At 48.2% G+C, this 16,750-nt stretch overlaps 1 protein-coding gene across 4 annotated transcripts in view; it reads left to right on the top strand.

Moving 5' to 3' along the window:
* HNRNPUL1 (heterogeneous nuclear ribonucleoprotein U like 1) overlaps window positions 1–16,750 on the top strand; it is a 37,451-nt gene that overhangs the window by 3,362 nt on the left and 17,339 nt on the right. For 3 of the 4 annotated variants that reach the window (XM_032323216.1, XM_032323213.1, XM_032323215.1), the window contains exons 2-7: window positions 2,554–2,676; window positions 4,437–4,593; window positions 6,328–6,401; window positions 7,822–7,961; window positions 10,273–10,372; window positions 12,087–12,199. In XM_032323216.1, coding sequence (XP_032179107.1) covers window positions 2,559–2,676; window positions 4,437–4,593; window positions 6,328–6,401; window positions 7,822–7,961; window positions 10,273–10,372; window positions 12,087–12,199 — 702 coding nt within the window. In that variant the 5' untranslated portion in view covers window positions 2,554–2,558. The remainder of the gene's footprint in view (window positions 1–2,553; window positions 2,677–4,436; window positions 4,594–6,327; window positions 6,402–7,821; window positions 7,962–10,272; window positions 10,373–12,086; window positions 12,200–16,750) is intronic. The other variant, XM_032323214.1, reaches the window with a different exon arrangement.

The following is a 16,750-nucleotide window of genomic DNA, read 5'->3' as shown; positions in this document are numbered from 1 at the left end:
GAGTGGGGATTGGAGAAGTTTAGAAGTAAGTAGAAAAGACTCTGGCCTCCAGCGACTGTGGTATTTCTCTGAAAAGAGGGTGCCGTGGGGTTAAGAGAATGAGGAGAGCAAGGGGGAGAGAGAAGAGACAAGAAATTGAATTGGCACTGGGTGTTTACTGGTTCACGAGAGGTGGGATGTCCTTTGTATAGATTTGCAGTGGGGGCAGCCTGGGGATTGCCCGGGGTCCACGTGTCTATGCAGGAAAGAATACTTCCCCTTGCAGAGACCTGTGAAGGGAGGAGTGGCCCAGTGTGCATGTCTAGGGTAGGAGAGGCCCTGGCAGGAATGCCTAGGAGGAAGGCCCAGTGGCCAGAGGTGCCTCAGTAGAGGGCATGTTAGACTCAGGTGGACTTTGTTTTAAAGATGGTTCTATGACTTCGGCAAGTCAGTGTACCTCCAACTGGTTTCCTTGTGTGCACAACAGGGATACTAATATTGTCCCCCAGGGTTGGTATGAATGAGGTCACATGTGTAGGACTCTTAGCACTGGGCCTGCCTGTTATTAGGAGGTGGATATGTTAGAGGGTGGAGAAAGACCCCAGAATCCTGGCTTATCCGGGTGAGGCTTCCTCTGTGGGCACAGGACAAGTTCTTGATAAGAGACATGTGAATATTTGTGAGAAGAAGAACACTGTGCTTGGAGCCTTGAAGAAACAGAATGGTTTGGAAAACCGTCCCCGTGTTCCAATTAAGGAGATACTTTTTCATTCTTTTTCCTTTTATCCTGACAACAAAATCCTTTGAGCCCTGTTCTTGCCCCGCTGCAACCCTTCCTTCAAGCTCTGGTAAACAGGGCTGTAGCAAACCACGTGATCTGTTACTTTCCTCCCTTTGGGCTGCACCTGGTTTGTGCCCAAATGTATTTGTCCTCTGAGAAAGGATCCAGTCAGTTAGCAAGTGGCAGGAGAGTCTCTCCTTCCCTGTGGTTCTACCGGTCCTGGCACAGCCACCAGTAGGGCCCTAGAGGCACCTAGCAGAGCTTGCCCCTGGGGTGGAAAGCCTGCTTGCTGCTCATCCGGGATTTCCAAACTTCTCTTTGGCTTTGGCTGCAAGGGTCTTCTTGAGTTTGCTATACTCTGGTTTTAGTCTCACCTCTGAGCTTTCACATGTTATTCCAACCCCTCGAATGTTTTCTCTTTTCTCATCCCTGAGCTTTCACCTATGTATCCTTTAAGGCAAGCCTTCTCTGTTACTTTCTGGGTCCCTGTCTTAATTTCTTTGTAGATGTGAACACAATTAGAATTTGCTTTTTGTGTTTTAAGTATTTGTTTAATGTATGTCCGTTTCACTAACCTGAAGGCTTCAGTGGGTTGAGCTTATTCTTAGCTGTACCCCAGGGTCTGGTGTGTAGCGGGCACTCTATGGATAGTTAATATTATTCTAATAAGAATAAACTTCTATTCTTAGACTTATTCCGTAGGACACCTCAGGGGTGCCTGGGTGGCTCAGTTAAGCATCAGCCTTCAGCTCAGGTCTTATCCCAGGGTCTTGGGATCAGAGCCCTGTATGGGGCTCCTTGCTCAGTGGGGGGCCTGCTTCTCCCTCTCCCTCTGCCTGCCCCCCCCCCATTTGTGCTCTCTCTCAAATAAATAAATAAAATCTTTATTTAAAAAAAAAAAAAAGACACCTTCTTAGGATCCTTCCCACCCAGCTCCAGATATTTCAGGACTTATTCCCTAATGAGTCTAAAGGCCACTGTTAGGACTCCTGTTTTCTTAACAGTTCCTTTCCTCCCCACCTTCCATTTCCCCTTCAACTGGGTTGGCTACCCTTTATCTTTTTTTTAAGATTTTATTTATTTATTTGACACAGAGTGAGCACAAGCAGGGGTAGTGACAAGCAGAGGGAGAAGCAAAGCAGGCTCCCTGTTGAGCAAGGAGCCTGATATGGGACTCAGTCCCAGAACCCTGGGATCATTACCAGAGCCAAAGGCAGAAGCTCAACCAACTGAACCACCCAGCGCCCCTGGGTACCTTTGTCTTTGTAGCTTTTGTGGAGTGGAAGAGATTCATAAAGAGGGTTGACTATGCAGATGGGAGTGAATTGGGCCTGAAAGAGCATTAATTTGTGCTCTGAGCAGTTTTTAAGATTGTGCCCTAAAGCCTCCCTACACGTTACAGTGTCAGAGGATAGCTAGATTGGATTTTAAACTGCTGCATGGAGTACCAGGTGTCTGTAGAGTTGCCCCAGCCCTGGAGTGCGGACTTACGGGTAAGGCCAAGCTGGATACCTTCTTTGACCCTGCCATCTCCTCACTTTAACCCGAGCAGTTGTACTTCCATTGGCTTTGTTTGTTGGGATTCCGTACAACCCAGTCACAGATGCATCACCATTTGAGGGACAAGAGGGCAGCTGGGGCCACTGATTGCCCAGATAGCTATCCATCTGAAGGTGGTATCATACCTTTTAGCCTTTGGCTACTATATCTAGTAGGGATGACATCATACAGCACTTAAAAGCCACCTCTGGTCCCAAGAAGCACCCTTCTAACTGGCCATTTTTTGTTTTAAGATGTCATGGACAATATTACCAGGCAAAACCAATTCTATGAGAGCCAGGTCATCAAGCAAGAGAACGAGTCTGGCTACGAAAGGAGACCACTGGAAATGGAGCAGCAGCAGGCCTATCGCCCAGGTGGGAAGGCATATCTTTTGAGGGAAATAGAATCTGTGTGTGGCCTGTACCCTCTGCCTAAAGCCTGTCTTCCTCTTGGGCAGTCCATTTGGGCTCTGTCACTCTGGCAAGGTTCTTCTGAAGGAGAGAACTTAATCCTGCTCCCAGGTGTTGAGAGAGGGGAGTCTGTGGTATCTGTTTTCAGATGTTAGTATCAGTACCCTGGAGAGTTTAGACTCAGAGGCCATTTTTGAGTCTTATTTAAAATCTTAGAATGTAGAATCCAGCAAAGACCTTCTAAATCTAGTCCAGTTGTTCCAGTGTTCTGAAGAATGTTGTTCCAGGAGATATCATTAGGGACTTCCCAGGAAAGAGTTCCCTGCCAGAATACATCTGGAAAATGCAGCACGTGCTATCCCACCCCTGGGAGAATCATTGTACTCAAAGCATTAAAGGCCCTGAAAAGTCCTGAACTGGGAAAAAAACACACACACACACAAAAACCTGTGTCATATTGTTTAAACCCAGGGTTTCCCAAATAAGTTTTTGTAGAACAAGGTTCCCTGTAGTGTCAGTTTGGGACTTGGTAACTGAGTTACCAGATGTAACTCAGTTCTAGCCTCCCATTTTACAGACCGGGGAGGTGGCTTGTCTGATGGCAGAGCTGGGGTTAGAACCTGGGAAACTAGTGCCTGGGCCACTGCTATTGGTAATGAGGAGCACCCAACCATTTGTGTCCTATTTTTGGAAAGCACGGTCCCACTGTTGAGTAATGGCAGAACCAGGACCGCCTCCCAGTCTTGTGTTCCTTTCACTGTGTTGTGGCCCCGGTGCCTTTTCTCAGTGAATCTAGTTGATCGTATCTACTTCCTTTCCCGGCTCATCCGCAAAGTGAAATCCCCAGGCATTTCTTGAGGGTGGCTCAGAATTTTAATTTTAATGTAGGTTAAACTGCAGATTTGTGTCAGGCTCTGTGAGACTTGTGGGATCATTTGGCCCAAGGAGAGTATTTTCTGTGCTGGGACCACGAAGGCTCTCTAAAGATGGGTGAGCGCAGTCCCTGCCCTGGAGGCCCAGGGGCCTTCTCTGTATGTGCCAAAGCTGGGGAGTGATCCCAGGTGGTCTGGGGTTGAGTGCTGTGATGGGGAGATGTGAGAGATCCACAGCATCAGCCATGGGTACTACGTCCAGTTTGCTCTCAAGTAGGTTCTTGGATTTTTACTTCTGAGTCTTGAAGTCTGCCCAAGACTGGGCCTTTCCCATGGTTTACAGTGTGTTATCCCATCCTGACTTTCTGTTTGTGGTGTGACTTAATAAGGCCATCACACCTGTAGACTTGCTTAAGTGTAGACCCTCTGCACCTGGAGTGATTGAGTCTGGGCTTTGTGGTAGAGTGACTGAAGCCAGTGGAGTTAGCTGTGGGACCACAGTGTCCTGTTGAATTAAGCCTTTAAGAGAGCTTGATTTTATTCAGTACTGAAGTCCTCTATCCCTCCCCCTGAAGCCTGAGAGTTACCTGACTGACGTCTGTCACCTCATCAACTGCCGGTGCTAATGGGCCTAGCTGGCTATCTCTGGCCTCCCTTTACCCTGGCCCTGTTCTCCAGTACAGCCTTCTTGGCTCCTTTGGCGGGCTTCCATTGAACCCAGCAAGCTGCCTGTGCCCAGCCCATCGTCACTGCAGTCAGGATCCTGCCAACATCTGCTGAGGTGAAAGGGACCAGAAAAGTGATAGCTAGGGAGTTCCCAAGTGTCTTGACCCTCTGGATTTGTCCTGACAGTAGAAGTGAAGACAGAGATGAAACAAGAAGCACCCGCCAGCTTCCTCCCGCCCGAAGCATCTCAACTCAAGCCAGACAGACAACAATTCCAGAGTCGCAAGAGGCCTTACGAAGAAAACCGGGGACGGGGGTACTTCGAGCACCGAGAGGATAGGAGGTGGGTGTGTGAGGCGATAGTCACCCCTTTTTCAGTAGGTTTTGTGTCCATAGGGACCTTTGTACTAATGAATGGGGCAGAGCGCTCCCTGCCCTTACACCCTCACTCAGCCCTCCCTGCACTCACTGCCAGATTTAGCTTTGCTAAACTTTTGCTCCTTCCCTCAGCTCCTCCCTTCTCATTACCTGCAGGATAAAGTCCAAACGCTTTGCCTTTCACACGTGAGGTGCCAGCCTGCCATTTCAGTCCTTTGCCTCACCACCCAGTTACCCTGCACTGTGTCTGTTCTCCATGGCTGCTTAATATCCCTTGTTGGAAAGATTTGTTTCCTGACCCTTCTCCTAAGCACACCCTTCCATCCCTCTGCTCGTTTGTTCATTGTCGCAGTCGTGCCCCTTTCGTAAGATGCTTACTCTTGGGCTGGACACTGCGGACATGGAGGATTTGGACAGTGGGTTTTGCCCTCTTTTGTCCCAGTGTAGGGCCCAAGATAGACACATAAGTATGCCACACCCTGTGGGGCCAGTAGGCAGGGTGCACAGGGTGCCTGTGAGTGTCAGAAGATTAGAGGAGGGAGTGGCCACTCTACCCTGGTCATTTTCCTTTCCTGACAAGCCCTCTCCACCCCTCTGCTTAGCCCCAGTCCTCCCCTCCCCTCCTTCGACTTCTGCATGAAGAGTTTTCTGATCACAGAAACTAGGAATGACCATTTCTTCTCTACTCGTCTAGACGGTTGTCTGACACATTTTATTTCCTACTTGTTGGAGTCCATCCTCTCTGGCTTGTGACTCTGAGGGCCTGGGTCTCTTGGCTGTGACTAAAGGAAGGATTTGGAAGTACCTCTTAAGAGTTTCTCCTAGTGCCTCCTGCAGTGCAGAGGTCTAGACTGCCTGCCTGTGGAGAGCAAAGAAGGAATACTTGCTCTGATTTGAGGCTGGCAGGGAAAGCTTTCTAGGATGAAACTTAATCTGTGATGCAGTCCTTCTTTGTCCAGGGCTCTGTGCTTGCCCTAGACTGGCAGGGCTGGAAGGGCACTCACCAGAGGGAAGCCTCCCAGATAAGCCTTGGGTACTGGACCTGGGCACATGGTGGACAAGGGTCCAGTGTCCCAGGCAGGACCCTGGGCATTGGGCCCCATCCTTCTAGTCTCTTTTTATTCTTAAAAGTGGTATTTTAAACATTAGTCCATTTTGGTGTTTTGGTAGGAGAGGAGTCTCATTCATAATTTAGGACACTTGACAGAAAGAGACTGAAAAAAATGGGTCATTTCAAACACTTGCGGATGCAGAGTCTTAGATGTGGACAGATTGTGATGACTGGGGCTGATCTGAGCCCTTGCATAGTCCCCTTTATGGTCCAGTCCCTTCTGGACTACTGTGTCCTCCAGTTGGTAACTGAGGCCAGTATGGTGGCACGTCTCAGCTGGCACAGGGCGTGGCTCAGAATCTGTGTGAGAGGAGAGCCATTGAACAAGCTAGCTAAATACTTCTGCTGGCCCTTTTGAGCAGAGGGCGCCCTCTCTAGTCCCCATGCCCACTCTAGGAGTCAACAGTCATTGCTCTTGTGGCAAGGGTGTAGGGTGGCTTAGTGCTTTTGCTAACTAATCTCTGTGGGAAGAAACTGAAATCCAGGAAGCCATCTGGAGGCCACTTGTAAATTCCAACAGAACTTTCATTTCCCTTCCTCTGTGCTCATCCAACCATTCTCATGAGACTTAATGCCTTTCCCTGACAGGGGCCGCTCTCCGCAACCTCCAGCCGAAGAGGATGAAGATGACTTTGATGACACCCTTGTTGCCATCGACACATGTGAGTCCTTGGGGTGCCTATCTGATTCTGCTTTGCAGTCAGTATTGGGAAACTGGGATGTGAGAAATCGAGCTCTGGAGTGAGGGTGCTGGTTTGGGGGCCGAAGATCTCCCAGCTCTACCTGGGATTCTGGGCAGGTCTCACCTTCCCTTCAGGAAGGTATAATCCTGCCCTGATACCTCAGAGAACTTTCAGTAACACTCCTCAGAATGGGTACGAGGGCAGTTTGGAAAACCCCAAACTCCCAGGGAGTCGTCACCTAATAAAGAAGGGAACCTGAGTGCAGCTGGGGAAACTTAACTCTTTGACGACCAGTCCCCAGTTTCCATCTACTGCTCACGTTCCTGGTGAAACTAATGCCACCTTGTCCTCTGAGGCATTAGCCTGGCCCGCCCTACTCTCCGTCCTCCAGTTTCTTTCCACTGGATAAGTGGCTTCCCCTTGACAGTACATCTGAACCCTTGGGGTGGCACTGATAAAAGGCCCTGCCCCTCCTCAGACAAGATCTCAGTGGTAGAACCTGGGAATCTGACTTTAAATGAAGCCAGATTAGGTCTGAGAACACAGTACTTTTCAACAGAGCAGAACCTTAATGGCAACTCACGTGTTTCTTTACTTAGCTCACATTTATAGAGTAGTGGCTGCAAACTTCAGAAGAGAGACAGACACCTCGTACACAGTCCCTTCTGTCACAGGATCTCAAAGCCCGTATACCCAGAGTAAAGCTAAACTTTTTAAAGTATAGGGTGGCAGTGGTCAGTGAAGCAGTGGCCGATCACATGCCAAATGTACAGATCACAACTCTCAGACTTTATAGAAAAGATGGGGTAGTCAGGAAAGGCTTTCTTGGAGGCCTGATGGGCTCCTTGAAGAGTGGGAAGAGTCGGAGCTCCAGCAGTTGCATGGGAGCCTGTGGTGCACCTGGACAGTGGTGCCTGGGAGGCAAGCGTGGGTCCGGTTCAGAGGCTAGTGCAGCTGTTGGCAGCAGAGTCTTGCTCAGGGAAATGGTTAAAATTGTATAGCGTGTGGGATTAGCCTTTTTGTAAAATGCTAAGTCCCTTGAACATAATGAGATACGGTCCTTTCCCTGTCAAATGTATGTTCCCATAAAGTGCATTTGTGTATGATTTCTGGGGGTTCCTCTGACTGCCATCCTTGGACCCCGGCCAGGTAGAGAACTCAGTTCCTGTGCGTGGTGGCTGCATTGGTCCCATGTGGGCCAGCTTGCAATAGTCCATAGCCTTGCTACCAAATGGGAGAATGGCTAGTCAGTGTGGCTGGTTTCTCATGAACCTGCCCTCATGATGTGTCTGCCTGTGTACTCTTGGTTAACACTCTTAGAGGACTGACCTTTGTCTGTGCCTGTCCTTCTCTTGGATCTTTAAAATATCAGCTAAGCCCCCCACTTTTTCCTTCACAGATAACTGCGATCTCCACTTCAAGGTGGCCCGAGACCGGAGTAGTGGCTACCCTCTCACAATTGAGGGCTTTGCCTACCTGTGGTCAGGAGCCCGTGCCAGCTACGGAGTCAGAAGGGGCCGTGTATGCTTCGAGATGAAGGTGAGTGGGAGCAACTGAGGGGTTAGGAACAAAAAGCAGGTCCATCTTTTGGGATGAGCCTTTCATCAACTACTTTGCTCAGAGCCACGATTGCGAAAGAGATTGAGCTTAGACTATGTATTTTCAAGCAAGAGAAGCGTGGTGGACTCTATAGAGAACCATGCCATTGCCAAGCGCCATATCGGGAGAGCAAGCCAGCCATACATTGCCTCATCAAGCTGATTTTTTCCTTGGTGGGATATTTTTTTTCCTTCAGTGGGATTTGACCCAGGTATTATACAGCCAACCTCACTAGGGATAACATGTTTGTTAGAACTGGGAAAAGGAGTTGTTTGGAAGAAAAATGAGCTAGAAAGAATGGAAGTGGACTGTGCCAGTAAAAGTGAGGCCAGAAGGAGAGCTGGACAAAGAGCATCCTGCCACCAGGACGTCCTGCCACCAGGTAGAGGCCATCCTCTACCATCGTCTCCCCACAATTCATGTCAGGTTATGTTTAGGGAAACAACACATTCTCATGTTCTACGAAAATTCAGACCGCACAAAAGAGTGTAGGCTTAAAAAAAGAAGTTAGACTCAAACCCTCATAGTCCCTATTCTCTCCAGAAATAACACATGTTAACAGTTTCTTGCATGTCCCTTATAAATCCAAACGTGTTTTTTTTCCTTAAACTTGTTTATGACCGTTAGTATTTGCAGAACTGTTAGTATCTGCAGAACAACTAGATACAGTGCCAGGCTCTTTACATGGACATCTCCATTTATCCCCGCCATACATCATGAAATAGGCACTGGTCTCCCCATTTCGTAGAGGGGTGAGCTGACCGAGGGTTATCATATTTGATTAAGTCTGTTGTGATTCACACATCGTTTTGTGTGCCTGTCAGAGAGAAATACTCAGTTAAGCTTCCAGAGTGCTTTCTTACCACATCATTTGTAATATCTACCCTGATTGGGACACAGAAAATGTAGAAAATGTGCATCCAGAAGTCCACAGAATAAGTTAACTTTAGAGAAGCCTCCAACTAATATAGCTGTGTATGGTTGTTAGGCAGTCTAAGCTGTAAGGTAAGTCAGAAGGTGCGGTTCATTCTCTCTGCTCCCTGTACTTAGTACTGTGTCTCGATTGACAAGTCCTGTCCCTGCGCCACAGCCGTGCTTCGCTGTCCTGCTGCTTCATCTTTTCCGTGGTGCGGACGTGCTGTAACATGGCATGCCTTGTTTATTTTTGTTTTTGGCAGCGCCTTACTGATGGGTGGGTGGGGAGAGCTGTTTTTTTTTTTTTTTTTTTTTTTTAAGATTTTATTTATTTGTTTGACAGAGAGAGATCACAAGTAGATGGAGAGGCAGGCAGAGAGAGAGAGAGAGAGAGAGGAGGAAGCAGGCTCCCTGCTGAGCAGAGAGCCCGATGTGGGACTCGAACCCAGGACCCTGAGACCATGACCTGAGCCGAAGGCAGCGGCTTTAACCCACTGAGCCACCCAGGCGCCCGGGAGAGCTGTGTTTTTTTTGTTTTTTTTTTGTTTTTTTTTTAAGATTTTATTTTATTTATTTGTCATAGAGAGAGAAGTGAGAGCAAGCACAGGCAGACAGAGTGGAAGGCAGAGGCAGAGGGAGAAGCAGGCTCCCTGCCAAGCAAGGAGCCCGATGTGGGACTCGATCCCAGGACGCTGGGATCATGACCTGAGCCGAAGGCAGCCGCTTAACCAACTGAGCCACCCAGGCGTCCCGGGGAGAGCTGTTTTTAATACAAACAGTGTCACACTGAATATCCTTGTGCGTGTGTCGTGTGGTCACATGTGTACCTATGGGTGCATCTGTAGAGTAAACTAGAAGTTAAATTGCTGGGTTACAGAGCACAGCTTTTGCAGTTTTGACAGAGGTTGCTAAATTGCTCTCCAAAGACATGGTGCCAGTTTATCCTTTTACACAAAATATGAGAGTCTCCATTTCCCCTGCAGCATGTTGAAAGTGTCCTGGGATTGAGCCTCGAGTTGGGCTCCTCACTTAATGGGGAGTCTGCTTCTCCCTCTCCCTCTGCCTGCTGCTCCCCCTGCTTGTGCTCTCTGTCTTTCTCTATCAAATAATTAAATACTTATTTTTAAAAAAAACCTATATTTTAAAGTGCCTGTCTCTGTGGCCATGTACTTTCCTGAGCCCTTCCACAGGCCCTTCCGAGCGGCCTCAACACCTTTTCCCCAGCAGCAAGAGCCACTGCTGATTTTTTAATGCCTTCGTGCTGTCCTCTTGTATTGCCTTATAATCCACGAGCCTCCAAGCATCAGTTCTGAGCCCTCTTATTCTTTGTCCCCAGATCAATGAGGAAATCTCCGTGAAGCACCTTCCTTCCACAGAGCCCGACCCACACGTTGTCCGAATCGGCTGGTCCCTGGACTCCTGCAGCACGCAGCTGGGTAAGGGGAGGGCAGCCTAGCAGTCTGGGTACTAGAACAGCTGCCTCTGTCCCTGGATTCTCAAGCTTCCTAAGCTTCTCTTTCCAGCATGGGACTCGGAGCACAGCTAGCCCAGGGTGGTGCACCTGTCTGTCTTCAGGTGTACAAGACTGTACGGACCACGGTCAGCTGGAAGAACCACAGTCCTCTTAACTTTTCTATGAAAAATTGCTTCTTCATCTTTTAGGGAAGGGTCCACAGTTCTCTTTAGAAGGTTGACCCCCTTCTTTAAAAAATCAGTTGTCTTCTGTCCTCAAACCATGCTGAAAATAAGTTCTTCAAGCCCTGTACATTTGTGTCTGGGGTTTTCTGTCCAGAGCCAGACCCAGAGTAGAAGGGGAAGCCGGGAGCAGGGGGCTGGTTGGCAGAGAGAGGCAGGGGCTGCCAACTGAGGGGTTTTGAATGAAGTTCAGCAGGCCTGAAGTGACACCTCGGCCCAAATGACCGATTTCGATGACCCATGCTGAGACCTTTTGCTTTGGTCATATAAAATTCTGATTATGAAAATAATGTGTACTCTTTGTAACAGTTCATGCCATCTGGAGAGGAGGGAATGAAAATCCTCCCAAACCTGTGAGATAAGCGGCGTTAACATTTTTATCTACAGTCTTCTGGACAGTTCTTTTGTTCTTTTTATATCTCAGACTGTGTCACACTATGTGTACTATCTTGTAGCTTGGTTTCTTTTTCCTACTTGATAGATGCTGAGCATATTTTTGTAAGTAAGTAGAGCTGTTTGACCACTGCATAATTTTCCATTTTATAGTAGTGTCACTTACTTGTAAATGTTTTGTGGATCATGTAAGTTGATTGCAACTTTTGCAGTTAAACTCTTAAGCTATCCTTGTGTGTAATGATCTGACTGTTCACTTAAGACTGACTGATCCTTAAAAGTAGAAATGCTAAGTCAGGAGTTTGCAGTTTCATTGGGGTACATATTCACACTTTTTAATTCAGGTGCCCATGTCTTCTCGAGTCCTCCCTGTCTCAGTTTTTGGATGTAAGTGGTGGGTAGTTGAAACCGGTAAAGGTTCAAAGCCCAGAGCAGTCAGATGTAGCTAGTGTGTAGAAGCACTGGGTCTGGAATTCATGCCTGTTAGAGCCTGCCTTTCTGGTCAAGGCTCTCCATACACCCCTGGTGTCACACAGGGCCCTCGGGATCTCGCTCCTCCTCCCATTGCTTCAGTCCCCAGTTCTGTGGGGTGCCTTCCCACAGAAATCCGGTGCCTTCCCTAGCGTGTAAACCTCACGGTCTCCAGAAGCAGAACCCAGGCCCTTGCCTGATTTCTGCCCAGAACCCACTGGCACCAAAAATGATGTCATTGGTAGACTCGGCTAAATGTTGAGTGTCATGAGGAAGGTTGTGCCCTTGCATGCATCCCGCCTTTGTCCTAGTTCCTCTCCCTTCCTCCCTCTCTTTCTAGGTTCTCCTTCTGTTTGTGCAGCGGTTCAGGTCAGCTCCCATTCCCAACTTCACACCTGAACCTCCCAGGCCTCCTGAGGGGCTTCCTTTCAGCAGGACCTTCCTCACTTTCCCACCCACCCATCCACCCAAAAGCATCTAATTAGTAAAATGAGTAAAGAAACTAATTTTTTCTTCAAAAGTTTGTGGCAGCCATAAAGGCTGTTGGGACCATGGCAGGTTTAACCGGCTTTTGCCTGTTTCTTCCATCAGGTGAAGAGCCTTTCTCCTATGGCTATGGAGGCACTGGGAAGAAGTCCACCAATAGCCGGTTTGAGAACTACGGAGACAAGTTTGCAGAGAATGACGTGATTGGCTGCTTTGCGGTGAGTGCCAGCAGCCTGTGGGAGTTGGCAGAATCAGACGTTTGTCCTATCAGCTGGACCTGCAGGCTTTTTTCTCAGAAAACCTCTGTCCATTATCTGCCCTGTATCCAGCAGCTTTTGTCACAGCTCTTTGTCTCTTTATCAGATGGAAATGTTGGCTCTCATTTTGGGCAAGATTCTACCATTCTACCCTTTTTGGTCTTTTGTGCGAAGCTATCACATGGCACCTTGGAAAGGTTTGGGATTGTCAGGTGTGTGCAGCCTTTCTCCAGTCTTAGATACCAGAGGGATATTTTCTAAACACACCCAGTAATTTCTTTCCTCCTTGCTTGGAATAGCCTTTCTGCTCTCTTTAAGGCAATGCTGTTGGCTCTCGCCCCACTGTGGCACTTCTCTTCCCAAAACATCTCCCTTCCTTCACATCACACTGCTTGAGCCAGGCTTCCTACAGTGCAGTGTCTTCTAGAAGGGCAGGGGTGGATGCCGAACAGAACAAGGTAAAGGATGGCTGTCTGTGGTCCAACTTCAGTCCCTGAGAACAATGACTGATACTTGACACAATGGCTGTGGCTCTGGGGCCAGACTCCCTGGACCCAGCTCCTGCTTGTCCACTCACAGCACTGGGCAGCCCCCCTCCCGCACCCCCCACCCCTGTATTTCAGCATGTTCTCTATGAGAGTCTGCTGAGTTGGGTGTTGGGCCATTAAGCCAGTCCATAAGAACACTTCTAACAATGCCTGGAGCAGGTAAGTGCTCAGTAAATACTACTTAACGCTGTTACGGTTAGGAGCTCTAGATGTTGTCAGGTGTGCCATGAGACCTCAGGTGAGGTGGCTACCCGGGTGCTTCCTCTTGGTCTTGTTCTCCTCCCCCACCCTTGTTTGTACCCATGGACTCTTTTTTCCCTTTCACTCTCACAGGAAGATGATTTCAAACTCAAAATCCTTAAGAAACCTCAGTCTTGCCCAGATTCTAACATTCACCAATTTGCTTTTATCATTTCTCAAACATAGAGGTGTCTGTATCTGATTGGTATCTGGTCCACTGGAGAGTAGGGTGCCTACGTCATGTTTTTGGTTTTTAGTCCTTTAGCCTGCATTTTGTAAGAATAAAACTGCAGTCTTAACCACAGCACAGTTATCGAATTTAACATTGATATAATACTATTATCTCCTCCACAGTCACATTTAAATTTTGTCAGTTGTCCCAGCAGTATCCTTTAGAGCAATTTTGTTATGGTCCAGGGTTATGGATTGCATTCTCTTGTCAGGGCTCTTTTTTTTTTTTTTTTAAGATTTTATTTATTTATTTAACAGACAGAGATCACAAGGAGGCAGAGAGACAGGCTGAGAGAGGAGGAAGCAGGCTCCCTGCTGAGCAGAGAGCCTGATACGGGGCTTGATCCCAGGACCCTGGGATCATGACCTGAGCCGAAGGCAGAGGCTTTAACCCGCTGAGCCACCCAGGCGCCCTCTTGTCAGGGCTCTTTAGTGTGAAATAAGTTTCCCAGCCTTCTCTTGTCTTTCATGACCTTCTTATCTTTTTAATAAGAAACATGTTTGCTTGGGGCGCCTGGGTGGCTCAGTGGGTTAAAGCCTCTGCCTTCAGCTCAGGTCATGATCCCAGGGTCCTGGGATCGAGTCCCGCATCAGGCTCTCTGCTCAGCAGGGAGCCTGCTTCCTCTCTCTCTGCCTGCCTCTCTGCCAAATAAATAAAATCTTAAAAAATAAAATGTTTTCTTAACCAAAAATTCATCACATTTATGCTCTACGAACTGCTCTAAACTTTACATTTTAATTTCCCATTTAACAGTTAATCTTGGCTGTCTTTTCTTCTTCACACAAATAATGTAGATTTAGCTCAGTTAAAAACATTTCTGAATAGTTAAGGAATTCATCTGGTTTCCAAAGATATCAAGAGAGATAATATCAGAAGATGCGCAGTGCAAAGTCTCCTGTAGGCCTTCCCCCTCCACTCGTGGTCACATATGCTCCCAGCACACAGGAATCCCCCGTCCTCGGGATTTCTTCATCCAAATACAAGAAAGATGATGATCATCTCCCTTCTTTTACAGAAGAGGTAGCAACAGCACCCGTGTTGTTTCATTTTGGTTTTTGTTTAATTATTTATCTTAGAGATTTTTGCTGTCATTAGCTAGACTTTTGGTTCTTGCACATAGTCTGCAGTCGTGTGCACCTGCCGTGTTCATATGTTCAGTTCTCTGTTAGTGGACATTTGCTTAGTGTCTCCCCTTTTCATCTGGTGGCTGCCTCGTATTCTGATGCAGGCATCAGTTTACCTGGCTGTTCATTTAGCCGATCTCCTGTTGATGGCTCAGGAAGCAGTCTGCTGGGGTAGTCGATGCTGCAGTGATGGCTTGTCCTGTCCCCATGTACCACAGTATCTTGGGGTTCTTTTTGTGTTTCCGCACTTGGATCTCCTGGGTCTCCCACTTCCCCAGTGGAGCACAGTTGGCAGTGCTGGGCTAAGTGATTGGCACCACATCCATCTCTGCATTCTTGTGAGAATCTACCTGTAGTGTTTATTCCTGAAAGTACAATTTCTAGGTCCGAGGTGGGGGTTTTTTTTGTTTGTTTGTTTGTTTGTTTTAAGATTTTATTTATTTATTTGACAGAGACAAAGCAAGAGAGTGAACACAAGCAGGGGGAGTGGGAGAAGGAAAGTGGGGCTTCCCGCAGAGCGGGGAGCCTGGTGTGGGACTCGATCTCAGGACCCTGGGATCATGACCTGAATTGAAGGCAGCCGCTTAACGACTGAGCCACCCAGGCACCATCAGAGGTGTATTTTAAAGTTTCCGTTGCTGCCACCAAGACCGCGCTCCAGAGAGACTGTGGCACCTTAACACATCCTCAGTGTATGGCAGCACACCCTGGATTCTATCCCATCGGAGCATGAGGCTCTGTGAGCGTGTGCTAGAGCATAACTACAGGTCTTGACTCCTGCTGCAACTAGATCATTCAGCCAGGAACCCCATTCCTTCTGTTTTTAAGATCCCATGCACAGTTTCCTTTTTTCAAAGGGTGCCATAACTTTTTAGAAGGCTTTGGGTGATGGATTGGAGGAGATGTGAAGACTAGGAGCCCGAGGGAAGCCAGGGGAAGCCCGTTTGTGTTAGATCCCAAGTTCTCAACATTCACAGAAGAGGATACAATGGCTGTCAGGCAGCGAGAACCATAGAACCCATTTCAGTAGACCATAAGGAATATTGTGCTTGGAGCCTTACAGAAGACTGAAGATAACACCGGGCATGATGAATTTGGGATTCGAGACCCTGGACCGGCACCAGGGTACTTTAGCAGGACTGACAGGACCACCCTTGCCTCTTGGACAGATGACCCCATGGGTGGTGGATTTGTCAGTTGAGGGTGCTGGTTTCTGTACAATATAGTAAGCTCCCCAAGTGAGGCTGGTGGTCGTAAGGAAGACTGACCCCCGGGATGCTCATCTCCATGTGAGAGAGTAAAGGTGACCTCGGCCACTCTTGTTCACATGAGCAGGGATTGGGCAGGAGTCTCTTTGCCAGATGTTTGGGTATCTGCCCTGCATGATCTTGACCTCTGCGGGCATTTAGAGATGAACAGATAACGACCATATTGAGCTTTGTCCTGTGAGTGCTGAGGACACTGGTGAGGAAGCTACTTAGAGAAAGGGATTCTCGTCACTTCTTAAAGGACAGGTTCCAAGGTGTTCTCCCCACTCCAGAGGAAAAGAATACCAGGTCTTGTACTTTTATCAGGAACCTGACCTTGTGCTTTGCTTCAGGCTGCCATCTGACCCCACATTTTGAGTCTCCCTTAAATGTAAACCTTTGCTTTGCACCCAGAATGATCTTCCTGAAGTGGCTTTGACCAAGCCCCTCCCCTGTTTGAAACAAGTCAGGGGCTCTGCTTTGCCATCAGCATGGAGTCCAAACTCCCCAGGTGACAGAGAGCCCCTCACAACACAGGACAGGGACCATGTCTCCCCACGGTGCTTGGCATCTCGGACTCATCGTTCCCATTAACCCACTTAGTCTGGTTTGCAGCATAGTCTTGTCATGGCCCCCCTTGTGTGATAAGGAAACTGTAGATGAACTTCAAGGTCACACGGTTAGTAAATAGCAGAGTTGAAGCAGTCTGCCTTCCCAGACGGTCTTAACCACTGAGCTCTAGCTGGTCCATAGGAATGGGGTTTGAATAGGGTTTGAATGGACAAGCACGCCTGGCTCTCCCGCCGCACCTGAAGTTCCTTCTTCCTCATCTTGTGTGCTTCAGCCAGGCTGACCCTTTGTTCTCTCCCCATCGGATTTGTACACAAGCAACACTGCTCTGTAGGACTCTCTCCTCCCCCCAAAGACCTGGCTTGTTTCCATGTATTGTTCAGGACTTGGCTTGTAGGTCCCCTCCTCAGAGAATCTTGCTCCTGGGTAGGTACTCTTACTAAATTAGGATAGTGTCCTTGTCTGATGCCTCACCAGGCCCCGTGCTCCAACAGGCCTGGTTCACTGACAGATCTATGCCCCAGGAAGAGCAGGAGCTGCTGAACACGTGT

Source organism: Mustela erminea, chromosome 19, assembly GCF_009829155.1.
Source record: "Mustela erminea isolate mMusErm1 chromosome 19, mMusErm1.Pri, whole genome shotgun sequence".
NCBI classification, from domain to species: domain Eukaryota; kingdom Metazoa; phylum Chordata; class Mammalia; order Carnivora; family Mustelidae; genus Mustela; species Mustela erminea.
Note: the sequence above shows the minus strand (reverse complement) of the source record. Positions and strands in the feature narration are given on the sequence as shown.